The 14,732-nt window shown below is 36.7% G+C and overlaps 1 protein-coding gene across 1 annotated transcript in view; it reads left to right on the top strand.

The window, feature by feature from the left end:
* The first annotated feature begins 4,854 nt into the window (after positions 1 to 4,854).
* The window catches only part of Tmprss11d (transmembrane serine protease 11D), a 63,436-nt gene continuing 53,558 nt past the window's right edge, over positions 4,855 to 14,732 (top strand). The window contains exons 1-2 of the mRNA XM_006983810.4: positions 4,855 to 4,959; positions 7,273 to 7,374. Coding sequence (XP_006983872.3) covers positions 7,367 to 7,374 — 8 coding nt within the window. The 5' untranslated portion in view covers positions 4,855 to 4,959; positions 7,273 to 7,366. The remainder of the gene's footprint in view (positions 4,960 to 7,272; positions 7,375 to 14,732) is intronic.

Below are 14,732 nucleotides of genomic sequence, written 5' to 3'. Positions count from 1 at the left end.
GGATTGATGTCCCACAGATCTGCAATCTCTAGAATCCTAAAATCTTCAATACAACTTAGCCTTTACCCTCACAACTTCACACAATGGCTTCTCTGGGCTTCTTTGAAGGGAATTTGTCCCCATCACACACTGCCTGTAACCTTGGTGCAAACCCCCATCACCCAAGAACTCTTACATGAAGCTAGAACCATGTGGATAATGCTACCAAGTTCTTCTGTCTGTTCAAGATACAGTCTACGATTCACCTAACAATGACCTCTGTGTACCTTAGTAGCTGAAATTTAGAAAACACCTCCAGACGGACTTTTTTGAGCAGGAAATCGCTCTATCTTCAGTAGTATGCTCAGTTTAGACTCTCTCCTCTTAAGTAAATTTGTATTTTCATAAGTTGGAGCCTATAATATGTGGAGTCTTGCATTTAGGAAGCTATCCTGATAATTTAGGGCACAATATGAGGTTTCTCTTGAAGACTGCCAATCTATTCCGTCTGGGCATTGGGGTGTGGGAGTGGGGGTGAGGGTGGGGTGGTGGGGTTAGGGGTGGGGGAGAGTGGGGATGGGGGGGTGTTGGTGCCAGTGTGAACACTGGGAGGGTAAGATTGGGGAGGGAGCTGTGGCCAAGATGTAAAATAGGTAGATAAAAAAAAAAGAGTGTTGATCTATTTAACAGTTGCAACTATTTTTTCAGCACCTCCCTTGTCTGCAACTTTCAATTTGTTGACAGACCTTTCCTCACCAAACTGTACATTTTTCATAACTTTCTGCTTCATGTTCTGCCTTCTCGGATTCTTTGCCAGAATATAACAGGAATGGACCCCAAACTGTTTCATGACAGAACCCTCACTCTCTTTTGAAAACTCATGAGTCGGGCCCCCATTTTCCATATTTCTCGTGCCATTCTGGTCTTCCAAGCACCCGTTTGAACGGCCCAATTAGTCTCTGCTTAGGACAGTCTAGGGCTTCTCTAGCCCATAGCTCCAAGCTCTCTCACATGCTCCATCCTTCCCCTGCAAAACAAAACAAACCGTTTCAAAAGCCTAAAAGCACATGATCAGGTTTACCACAGCGATGACCTCACTCAGCGCCATTTTCCACTGCTGTAATCAGATACTAGAGAAAAGGAATGTAAAGAAAGATAGACTTGTTTCGGCTCACAGTTTGAGGACATGGTCCATGAGTGTGAGGGGAGCCGTGACAGTGGCAGTGACTCTAGCTGTGGTGGCAATGGCCTGGCAGCAAGTAATATTTCATCAGCAGGCAGGGAGCAGAGAGAGGTGAATGTTGGTTCTCTGTTTGTTCCCCCTCTTCATTGGCTCTGGGGTCCCAGTGCATGCAATGGTACTGCCCACCTTCCTGGTGAGTCTCCCCACTTCAGTTGAACCTGCCTGGAAACACCCTCATAGACATACTCAGAGAGTTGTCTCCTAGGTGATTTTAACTTTCATCAGTTCAGTCAAGATTAGCCATCACACCTTTTATAGGAGAAAAGTAATATGCAGCTTATGGAGGACCTGAAAAGGACAAAGATTGATTCTTTCCCTTTAACAAGGTAAAAAAAAAATGTCTATCACTAAGACACTTCTTTCAGAACTTACTGTGAAAACCTGTTAAAAGTAGTATCAGGAGAACACACAAGAGAATAGTTGACCATTGGCATGACAGCCACACCAGGGTGTAAGGACAGTGCTTCTTTAACCATGCTTGTATGGATGCTGTAAAGACAAGAATGACTTCGATCAAAACAATGTGTGTGAGGAGGGCCATGTGCAAGCTGTATGAGTCTTCTACACTTCAGTGTAGTTGTTTGGTTTGGCTCTTTTGAGGGGGTGGGGGGACTACCCAGCTTCCAAATAAATCACTCACGGAGGCTTATTCTTAATTGTAAATGCCCAGCCTTGGCTTGGCTTGTTTCTTGCCAGCTCTTCTATCCCATCTATTTTTACTTTCATTCTTACTCTGTGGCTGGCTGTGTGGTTGGGTGGCTGGGTGGCTGGGTGGCTGGGTGGCTGGGTGGCTGGGTGGCTGGGTGGCTGGGTGGCTGGGTGGCTGGGTGGCTGGGTGGCTGGCCCCTGATGTCCCCTTCTCCTTGTTCTCATGCTGTTTCTTCTTTTTTCCACCAAGGCTCCTCCTCCTTATTCTCTCTGCCTGCCAGCCCCATTTATCCTTTCTCCTGCCTCACTATTGGCTGTTCAGCTCTTTTTTAGGCCAGCAGGTATTTTAGACAGGCAAAGTAACATAGCTTCACAGAGTTAAATGCAACATAAACAAAAGTAAAACACCTTAAAATACTATCCTACAACACCTCAGTGACTATGACCCCTAAATGAGCACACACTGCCTTGAGTGCTCCTATCGAAGGAATGGCTGCATTGCCAAGGGCTTAGCCTACCTGGTACTGATACTCATCAGTTACATTTCATTTGGCTGAATTTAATTTTCATAACTCTATGAGAATGATATTTAAGCTCCATTTTTTTTGAGACAGGGTTTCTCTGTGTAGCTTTGTGCCTTTCCTGGAACTCACTCTATAGTCCAGACTGGCCTCGAACTCACAGAGATCTGCCTGGCTCTGCCTCCCAAGTGCTGGGATTAAAGGCATGCGCCACCACCGCCCAGCTAAACTCCATTTTTACAGGTAAGAAAAGTAAAATCACAATATTTAGAGGGAGAAATAATTGTCTAAGACTTATTGGATAGTAAATGAAAGAGACAAGCTTTTATTTAAGAAAGAGTCTCTTTCCAAAAAAGTTTTTCCAGTCTCAATCAACAAAACACTGGCAATGTTCGAGAGACAGCCGGAACTGACCTACTCTGGTGATGGGATGGCCAAACATCCTAATAGTCATGCCAGAAACCCCATCCAAGGACTGAGGAATCTGGATGCAGACATCCACAGCTAGACCCCCAGATGGAGTGCTGGGAGTCAAATTAGCGAGAAAGAGGAGAGTTTATATGAGCGAGAATTGTTGAAACCAAGGTTGGATAAAGCACAGGGACAAATAGCCAAAGGAATGGAAACACATGAACTATGAACCAAAGGCTGAGGGGCCCCCAACTGGATCAGGCCCTCTGAATAGATCTCTGAAGTATTCGAAGGCCACCTGGCCAAACACCCTAATTGTCATGCTAGAAACCCCATCCAATGACTGAGGGAACCAGATGCAGAGATCCACGGTCAGGCCCCAGGTGGAGCTCCAGGAGTCCAATTGGTGAGAAAGAGGAGGGTTTGTAAGAGTGAGAATTGTTGAGACCAAGGCTGGAAAAAGCACAGGGACAAATATACAAATGAAAGGAAAGACATGAACTATGAACCAAAAACTGAGGAGCCCCCAACTGAATCAGGCCCTCCGGATAAATAAGACAGTTGATTAGCGTGATCTGCTTGGGAGGCATCCAGACAGTGGGACCGGGTCCTGTCCTCAGTGCATGAACTGGCAGTTTGGAACCTGGGGCTTATACAGGGACACTTGGCTCAGCCTGGGAGGAGGGGACTGGACCTGCCTGGACTGAATCTACCAGGTTGAACTCATTCCTCAGGGGAGTCTTTGCCCTGGAGGAGATGGGAATGGGGGGTGGACTGGGGGGAAGGTGAGGGTGTGGGGTGGGGGTGTGGGAGGGGGGAGAACAAGGGAATCCGTGGCTGACATGTAAAATTAAATTTAATAAATAAATTTAAAAAATCAATCAACAAAACTCTTTGAAATACAGTATTATTACCCATGCCTCTTATTTCTAATTACATACAATTCATAGTTACAATCCATAAAATTAAATTTGTTTACATTTAAAAAATCCAATTATTACCCAATTTTAAGCTAATATTTATAATGAATGCAAGTATTTGTAATTAAATATCATTTTACAGCTTTCTTTTGGGTGGGTAATTCATTACCTTTATTTTTTAATATTTCTTTCACATTTTGGAGATTAACAATATAATTATATCATCTTCCCATTTCCTTTTCTACCTCCAAACCTTCCCATATATGCTTATTTGCTCTTTTAAATTTATGACTTCTTTTTTCATTCATTGTTGTTGCATACATGTACGTATATGTATATATGTACACACACAAACATATTCCTAAATATAACCATCTCAGTCTGCATAATTTTACTTACCTGTATGTTTTCAGGCCTATATGAATTTGTATATGGTGTGGATAAGCACCTGGTATGTTCTTTCTTGGGGAAGACTATTTTGCCCACTCTCAGCATTCCTTGGTTGCTGGTAGTCCTCTGCGTACGAGTGGTGATGGCCTCGTAAGATTCCTCCATGTCTGTTAGGGTCATCGTTGTCTAGCTCATGTTTAGGCAGTCATGTTGGTAAGACAGGTGTAGATTCTGACATTTCTAGGAGACACAGTCTCAGCAAACTCCCTGATCCTCTGGCTCATACGTGTTTCCACCCCTCTTCGGCAATGACTGTTGAGCCCTAGGTGTGGAAGTTGTATGACCTTTATTTCTTTTCTTTTATAATTATGTTCTATCATTACAGTAACTCTGTAAAGGAGGTTATAACAAATTCATGAACATCCATAGGCATATGCCTGTATTTCCCTGAACTAGATGAATAAATAAACTCCAGAAACAAAGAAAAAAGTACTGGTCCACACCTTATTAGATCATCAACTTCAGGTTGTTGTTGGGTTTTCTTTTGATTTTTACTCATAATGTTTTGATGAGCTCCACTGAATGAGTCATCCTTCCATCTCACCCAACACAACAGATACTAGCCGATAACTATTCCAAAGCTAAAGAGTAAGTGGCTTAGAGATACTCTTTTAGTCACAACCTCTCTCTTTCACCCCCATCAGGCAAAAATGCCAATGTCCATATCTTTTACACAGGTCCACCTTCTTTAAGCTAAGCGATCTCTACTAGCTCCTTGAAGGATGTGTCAATCAACTTGGCAGGTTGCCTTGGGAATTATACTATAGGACTAAAACCAAGCCTAATGGTGAGTCCATTCTTATGCTTTGTGTATAATACAATTCTACATTCCCTATTCTTTTTGGTTAAGAATAAGACTATCCCTTAAGAATAGAATAGGCCAAGGTTTATCCTGCCACTCCCTGTGGATCTGAAGATTAAGAGTCAACACCTTTGAAACTAGTTCCTATTATGAACAATTACTTGGTCTCACCAGCTCCACCTCCCTTTCTGTGTTGAGCTCATTGTAAGCTTGCAGGAAGTCACTTTCAGACTGAATACAGTTTTCCCCATGCCACTCCCTTGACTCATTTTCAAGTTCTGTTGTGACGGGTGTAACCAATAATAACAATAAATGTATGCTAGGATAATAAGATATGAAACATTCAAAACAGTTTGTGTTAAATAGGCACCTATTTGGTTAAAAAAAGACTATTGATAAATACTCTAGGAATTCAAAGATGTAGGAGAAAGAGCTTCCTTTTAGGAGAAATCATTGTAAATGAAAACAGAAGATAGCTGTTCAAATCCTAGAGGCTGAGGCAGGAGGATAACTGTTACTTCAAAGACAACATTTCCACTTATTTGGTCCAATATAACTTCTCAATGTATTTTAAGTCAAAATCAGTAAAACAGAAATATTATGTTCATGAAGGTAGCATTGAAAGAATCATCTGTAATAGAAAAAAAATAGAAAATACTCAAAACACTCCATATTAGAAAAGCAGTTTCAGTATTATTGATGAATCCACTCAGTGTAATATAATTCATCTTTTATTACATAAACATTAAATTGTCAGAAACTGATAAATGTAGGTACTATTTATTGAGTTGGAAATTATGTTAAAGTAAGTTAGAAATAGGATACTCTAAGAATTAGAAATCAGAAGATTCTCATGAAATAACATTATTAAAATACAGTGTAAATTTTTATACCATGACACTATTGAAATGTGTTGAAGAGATCTGTAAATGAATAATGATGTTGGCAAGTAAATGAAAAGCTTTCAGGTAATATGTTTAATTTTTAAAATGTATTTCATTCATTCTATTCAAATGCTAAGTGTAGAATCAGGCATAAGACAGGGTCTATGATGAATTTATCAAGAGTAAAGGGGGATCACTTATTCATGGCAGTGTTGTCTAAACTGCATATTCAATCTTAAAACGTGTGACTGATCACTTGTTAGATTGAAGCCCTGTGGTAAATTCATTGGTGATTGCCTATCAATTACGTATAAGATAAAGTCAAGAGCCTTCTCTAAGAACCTCTTCAGCCTTCCATTTCAGAAACTCATAAAGGAATACATTTTGTTTCTGCCTTTTTCTTTTTTGGTACTAACGCCTGAATCTAGGACCTCATGTAGGTGAAGTAAGTGCTCCACCAGTGACTTATACACCTAGACTAGCTTTTCCTCCTCAAGTCACACAATTGATGAAAAGGCTTTGGTACTAATGCCTGAACCTAGGACCTCATGGATGCTAAGTAAGTGCTCTACCAGTGACTTAGACAATTAGACTAGCTTTTCCTCCTCAAGTCACACAATTGGTGAAAGAGCTAAGACTGGAATTCAAGTTCTAATACCAGTATGATTGTATTCCATTTCAACTCTTCAGCATTTATTATTTCCTAGGAAGTATTCCCAGTATAGCCATCCAAATTTACCAACATATTAGATAGAAATGCTCTTTCCATACTATTCTTGCCTCTGTGTTTTCTCAGATCCGTCTCTTCCCTGTAAACACTACTCCTAATCTCAAATTCTTCCCCTAATCCTCCACTCATGTATACTATCTTTTTCTGCTTACTTATCTTCTAGTATCATTGGACTAAGATGCTTTTTCAGGAGACAGTATTTAGAATAAGAGTAGGCATGTTTTAATTCAACTTTTATATCCACTTATCCCATAACCATGCATCCTGTCTGCTCAAGCCCTTCTCTGTATCTCTGTTTTACACATTAAGGGGGGGGGATGTTTTATCATAGAGAAAAGCATATTCAGAGGAGGTTCCTGCCAATGCATGGGAAGTATTTTCTGATCATTCTTGGATGTCTGTTCTGAGGAGTGAAGCTTACAATAATAAGCAGATAATAAGCACATCCTCCTGAATAAAAAACGACTGTGACATGTGAAGTGGTCACAGGATTGTGAAAACACCTGCCACCTGTAATCATGTTTATTCATAACTTACCAGAATAACTGGGATTGTTTCTAATTTGTGAGGTTTTCCGGTCTCAGATTCTGGTCCACAAGTCACACTATTGGTTCAAGTTGATTCTTTGAGACTTGTTTTACAAGTTAGGTTTTAATTACATGGGATTTCCTCCTTTGGCTTCAGGTACACATAGCACGAAAGAGTCACTCAGCTGAGTGGGAATCTCAGAGCAGTTGGACACACAGAAGAAAGGACCTCATCATTATTCAGGAGTAAAATGTATAGGTAAGGAAGATCTGCTTTTGCCTCTATAGCTTTACAAGTTTGACTGTGTCTTAAAGCATGTGAAATACATAGATGTTTAAGAATTTGGGGCTGTATAAAGTAATTACCGTCACTTTTCTGAAAACTTGAGTGAAGCTGTTAGGGATTGTTTAAGTAACATGCCTAATGTTGTTTAGCTAGCACGCCTGGCTGCTTCTCTGTTTGGGGGCACTTTTTTCAAACCAAATGAATAAACCTAAGGAGATGATTTAGCATTGCTACATTCTCTTTAAAGAAGGAAGTATTTTGTTGGTCATGTTTCCGTCTTCAAAAACTGAACTGTGATTATTAAAACATAATCAGTAAAAAAAAAATTGCTCTGTTGCTTTAGAACTTTTTGAAAATTAAATATTTTTGATTTCTGGCTACTGAATATGTTATGAACCCTAAGGTTATTTCTAAGAAAGTAAAGGCAACAGTTCTCTATATTTTATGCAATAATGATATTTCAATTTTTAGTAAATATTGCTACTATTTAAGAAACCGGTCATTGCTCCAATTTTCCTTCTGGTTGATAAAAATTATTTTCATAAACTTTTACACAAAAAACACTGTCTCATAACCAGCCTTCAGACAGTAATTAATTAACAAACTTATTTAACAACCTTCACACTAAGTTAACAAACTTAGTTAACATAATTAAAATCATTGCATAAGTTTATATATATTCTACATATTGCTTTTCTATCAGCATAGAAGAAGAGACAGACCACCCTACCTGGTAGGCTATGCTAAAAGAAGGATCAATTAAAGCAAGAGTACTGTTTAGGAATAAGTGCAGTAGAATGGTTCTTTAGAACATTAGAAATAGAAGAATCAAAAATCAAAATCAGGTTGAATAACAAAAACTCATGCACAATTATATCTATTTGAGTATACCTATAGATTTCTGGGAAATAGGTGGCAGTCTACATTTCAAACAATACCATAAAAATAAATTATTTCATATTTCTCTTGGAATTACTTCCACAAACTGTACTTTTGACTACATTTTGTCTCTTAAACAAGCTGTATCTACTGCAATCATTTTCTCTTTTTTATTACCACGAAATATCTACAATCAATAATTATGCAAAATTGGCTAAATTCTGAAATGTGAGACAGCATGGCTGGGAAAGAGTGCACGCCATCAGCCTGAGTAAAGCTAAGAACTTCCAGGGTGTGAGGACAGTACTCATATGGCCTGGGGAGTTCTTTTATCAAATTCCAATTTCCCAATTCTTCCACATACTCTGAGAGATCAGGGCATCAAGTCAGGTGGGGGAAAGGGGACAGTTTTTTATAATATATTTTTAAGTAATTATGTGCAATTTTTATCTAAATTTAGATGTATCTTCAGGTAATTCTGAATTATTTTTGTTTGACAATGGGTTTTTGTGGGAGATTTGCTTGCTCTCTTATACAAATTATACTCTCAGATTTCATCCAAGCTACCCTCTCCTGAAGGTTGCACACATGACGTGTTCCTTTGTTCATGTTCTTGTCTCTGAAGACAGAAATCCTTGTACAGACCCTAGAACCTAAACAGCTATGAAATAATTGTTATGGATTTAATTCTATGGTTTTTCAGTATTTCTTAGGTCCACTGAGAGTATTCATACCCACCAGATAACATGAAAACCACAAGATGAGGTGAGGTTTAGAAAACAGGATGAAGGTTTAGAAGCTGACATCCAGAGCACAGTTAAAAGAAAGATTTAAGGTAAATAAGCCTAGCAAGAACAGACAAGTCTTGGCAGACCCATTCTTCCCTAACAAACCATGTTTCCAGTTTCTTCTTTTTTGTTACTATTTATGGTACAATTAGCTGAATATGGAGGCCAGCCAAAGCCAATCAGATGCCTTACATAATAACAAGCTCCTGAAAGAACATGAGATAAATTGAAATTAGGATCCATCAGGACCCACAACATGTGTTTTGCACTTTGTCTATTGTTTTCATTCTGGTTTGTAACTTGTTTTAGCTTACAAAATCCATGCTTAAAGCTATGAATCATTAGGCAGTGGGTATATTGCTTTATGAAAATTAGGCAGGTAGGCACCAATATTTCTGTATAATCACGGGACCCATCTAATGTTGGTATGGGATGGAGAAGTGATGATGTTGTTATAAGATACAGAAACATCCGCTCCGATTCACCATCCAGGATTATATATTTTATAGCAAATTATTTCATGTCTATTTCAAATTTGACCACCAGAAATCACTCCCAGATATTTCTTTAAAATTCTGATTTTTTCCCCCTGAAACTTAAGGGGCTCTGTAACTCATGAAGTCTGTGATTGGTTCCTCTAGAGTAATTCTACCTAACTTGCACATTTCAAGGAATTAAGACATACAAACTTCGTTCTTTGTTGGAACATTATCATTAGTATAAAGATATACAGAACTAATTTCAGTTTAAAAAAGTCCTTCCCTCCTTCAGCATTTCTGTTTTGAACAAATTTCTCTATTCCTCATCTCCTACCCTTAATAGCAAAACTCTTCTAAAAAATTTTATAGATATATGCATCTATCTCAATTTCCTTCTCCCATTCTTCTTGCTTTTTAATTTTTGTTATGAAAGATATATTTTTTTTCGAGATAGTGTTTCTCTGTGTAGTTTTGGTGCCTGTCCTGGATTTCGCTTTGTAGAACAGGCTGGCCTTGAACTCACAGAGATCCGCCTGGCTCTACCTCCTGAGTGCTGGGATTAAAGGCAGGCACCACCACTGCCCAGCAAAAGATATCATTATTAACTATAACACACATGAAGTTCAATTAAAGGTGAGTACAAACAATGATAATGTACTAATAGTACACTGTATATATCAAAAAGCTGGAAAGACATTTGAACATTTTTTTACCATAGGAGAATGAAAAATAATTGAGGACATATGTATTTTAGCATGATTTAAACATTATATAATACACATAAGCATTGAAATATAACATGGTACCCTACAAATAAATGAACTTTTTCCTCTTTATATATCTGTTAAAATAAAAATAAACAAATAATAACCAAACACAAAATGAGCTATTCTTTCAAAGTTTTTTTAATTTAAAAAATTTATCATTTTGATCATATTCTTTTACTTCTCTACCCATTCAACTTCTTGTTATCTCTCTCTAAGAAAAAAAACCCACAAAACAAACAACAAAGGTAAAAAACAAATAAATAAGCAAACAAAAAACAGTAAGATAAAAAATATAAGAACAAAGGACACACACAAACCATGGAGTCTGTGTCCAAGAAGAAAGTACATGGGAGAATGAAGAGTAGCATTAGCTGTCACTGTGACTATAATAAGAATGTTGCCCACCACAGTAGCAAAATAGATCAAAGAAAATGTCACAAAGAAGACGGTTTGAAGTTGCCAACCTCCAGAAAATCCCACTAAAATAAATTCTGTCACAGCTGATCCATTTTCATAATCCATTTATTCCATTCAGAAAGCTTCTGGAAGTTCTTAAAATACAAGGAGGTGGAAAACAAAAGCAAGCCACAGTTACTGTCAGTATGTTTACAGTTTTACTATTTGTTGACAATATCAACTGATGATTTGAAAACATGCAATGTCTGACATATCAACATATCAGAGTATAAGTTGAAGTGATTTTATGTATCACAACATTTTAAAACAATATTCTTGTACAAAATAGAAAGCATTTGAGAGAATGAAAGTTCTATCATTTTATCTTATCAAATGACATATTTTAGTAAATCCTCATTTGTCCCATTAATTTGTTCACGCAGAAATAAAAGTATTAGATGGTAATAACTATTTTGCCTCTAATTTATCACAGTCTCCAGTTTCAGATTCATCGCATTTGGGTTATTCAAATCAATGAGGAATATTGAATTGTAACAGTAAATACATTGCTCTGTATTCAGTGTGTTTGGAACAAACAGAAGCATGGTAGAATCCAATTTATACATGGAAACCAATCTTCAAATTTATTTTAAAAATTTAAATCCTCTTTTTATGTTTTCTAAAAGAAATGCAGACCCAGACACAGATGGCTTTGAGCTTGTGTCCTCAAATGCCACACTGCCAATTCACAACAAAGAGTTCTTGGGGTAAATGTTTGCATCTGCTGGTTTAGGGGCAAATAACAAGGTGTCTCAGTTTTCATGTATAGATTCTGCTTGTGTTGCTTTGTTTATTGCTAAACTAGCTTACCATGATCTTTAGACATCATAATTTTGGAGTAATAAAACATTATTAATTATAGTAAAGGGATTGCTTAGTGTTAGGCTTCATTCTAAATATATAATGAACATTAAAAGTGTTTAGTGTTCATAGCAAACACATGATACAAAAGCATTATTCTTGCCATGTACATATAAGGAAGCTATGATATACAATTTATTAACACTTTGATGATTATAGCTCATAAGAATGGATGCTTGTACTTAAAACTAGTTAATCTGACACCAGAATCTGGGTTTATGCTAACATGCCACATGCCTCCAAAATGGAAAGGATATATTTTATAATCAAATTATTAAATATTCTTTGAACTCAAAAAAAAAAAAAAAAAAAAAAAAAAAAAAAAAAAAAAAAAAAAAAAAAAAAAAAAAAAAAAAAAAAAAAAAAAAAAAAAAAAAAAAAAAAAAAAAAAAAAAAAAAAAAAAAAAAAAAAAAAAAAAAAAAAAAAAAAAAAAAAAAAAAAAAAAAAAAAAAAAAAAAAAAAAAAAAAAAAAAAAAAAAAAAAAAAAAAAAAAAAATATAAGAACAAAGGACACACACAAACCATGGAGTCTGTTTTTTGTGTTGTTCAACTAATCCCTAGGCATGAGACCTCCCCTGAAGTGTGGCTGATATACCCAGTGACACTCCATTTGAAGAAACTGATGTTCCTTTTCTCAGGGCATATCAATTGCAAATAGCTTCTTGGTTAGGGTTGGGACTTTGTGTCTACTTCCTCTCTCATACTGGGATTCATCTGGTTTCAATTGTCCAGGTCTTGTGCATGCTGAAACAGTATCTGTGTATTCATGTGTATTAGCCCTGTTGTGTCTCAAAGACACTGTTTTTTGTTTTGTTTTGTTTTTTGAGTCATCCATCACCTTTGACTCTGACCATCCTTTTGCCTCCTCTTCTATATAGATCTCTGAGCCTTGAAGAAGGGGATTTTATAAAGACATCTTATTTAGGGCTGAGTGCTCCAAAGTCAAAATGAACTATTTTTTTTATAGCAAGCTCTTAGCATACATGGCATAGTTATTCAACAGGTAAACAGATAAATGCAACATAATATTTATAACAAAGAGTTACTATATAGCAGTTTGAGCAAATAATTCAGATCCAAATAAATACTACCTCAGAAAAGCTATATAATGACAATATAACGGGCACTTTTTTGACTTTTTTCAAAAAGTAACAAGACATATTGTATTTAATTCATGAATATAATACCCAAGTACTCAATGGTCTTACAAACAAACCAAAAAAAGAGGCATTAAATCTATTATGCACGGTTGACTGTAGGGTGGGAATAGGAAGCCAGACTGGAGATGAAACAACAAAGAAGTTTTACCTGTTCTGTCTTATTTCTTTTATATATGTAAAAAAAGAAAAGCTAAAGTGGTAGAGTATTAGTGGTTTTCTATTCTAGATGCTAGTACAAGATGCTTATTGTCTAATTATGCCGATTAAAGAGGGGCTTACCCATAATAATAATCTATGGAATCATCTTCAGGACATATAATTTAACAAAAAATAATGTCATACTCCTAAAGTTAGACCCAGCTATATAGTTAGAAAGGGTACATTGATGTAAGCTAACACAAACCTGATATTGAAAAGTTTCAGCTCCTGCAATGTCTGGGGTTAGATTAACAAATGAATTTATTTATATTGAATGCTTTTTAAATTACAAAAGATTTGATAGCCAATAATTCTAATGAGCAAAACAATGGTTTCTCAAAGACATGGACATTTAAAAAAATGAATTTATGGCTATTCAAATATCTATCTAAAAGAAATAACATCATTGGTACCAGTGATCTTTTGGGCACCTCCACAAGTATACCATGTCTTTCCGTTTCCCCCTCCCTCCCATGTAACTGCCATCTGTGGGTGATATCTTAATGTGCTTCATCTTCTTCATGGTTTTCCATCATCGGGACATATCCACAAAAACATAAGTTTGATTTGCATGCAATGCATAATATGTGATCAAAATTGTCTTGTGAAGTCTGTGTTGGTATATCTATGGTCATGGTTATAAGAATTACATTGTAAGGGTTCCTACAACTGACATCCACCCTGAGCACTCCTGAACAGACTCAATGGTACAAATGTACATGAGTCTTTTCAGGGTATATTTCTGTAAATTAATTGTCTGTGACACAGTGGGCATGCTTATGTTTGCAAATCCTTTTATCCCAGTACAAATGGTTTCTCACTAGCACACCTCCGAAATAGCTCTTAGTTAACTCTTCGTGATCAACCACATCGTAAAATATGGTATCAGTCACCATGCTTATCTTATTTATAATCCCTCCATAGCAGTCCATTCCTTCCTCCATATATGATCTCCACCACACTTCTTTCTTGGTTTCTCATTGATCCCACTGATCTACTTAATTTCTCAGCTTCTTAGAAGTTCCTTCTCATTTTCCTGTCTTCCAAATTCAGAGTGCTTTGGAGGACTAGTTCTTCTCTTCTCTAGTTATACTTCCTATGTGGTACTGTCCATCCTTGTGGTTTTAATACTATATAAGCTGGAGGTCTTGAAGGCAATTAGTAGTCCTGGAGACCATAACCATTTATTGAAAAGCAAAATAGTTTTCTTCATTGAAAGTAATCATTAGTAGCTTATAGCAAAATAAGCCATACTTAACTGTCTTATTTAATAACTCCTTTGTGCTATTTGTCTTATTATTCTTTATATTATACTTCATATACTCATCACCTGAACATATCTGTTCTTTTGAGCACATAATTTGTTTGTGAAACTGTTAGGTACTAGAATTATATATGAAAGACTTGTGCCCTGTTCTTGTCTTATTTATTGAAAGAACAACCACTAAAAAATTAAATAAGTGGCCGGGTGGTGGTGCCGCATGCCTTTAGTCTCAGCACTCAGGAGGCAGAGGCAGGTGGATCTCTGTGAGTTTGAGGTCAGCCTGATCTACAGAGCGAGATTAAGGACAGGCAACAAAGCTGCAGAGAAACCCTGTCTCAAAAAAACAAAAAAGAAAAAAAAATTAAATAAGCAAACCACTCTCCAATTCTAATTATAGTAATGTCATAAAGGAAACTTTAATGGTTTTGATTAATTAAGATTAATGGAAGCAACTGTGAAACATGTTTTGTGGAAATTT

This window comes from Peromyscus maniculatus, chromosome 10, assembly GCF_049852395.1.
Source record: "Peromyscus maniculatus bairdii isolate BWxNUB_F1_BW_parent chromosome 10, HU_Pman_BW_mat_3.1, whole genome shotgun sequence".
NCBI classification, from domain to species: domain Eukaryota; kingdom Metazoa; phylum Chordata; class Mammalia; order Rodentia; family Cricetidae; genus Peromyscus; species Peromyscus maniculatus.
Note: the sequence above shows the minus strand (reverse complement) of the source record. Positions and strands in the feature narration are given on the sequence as shown.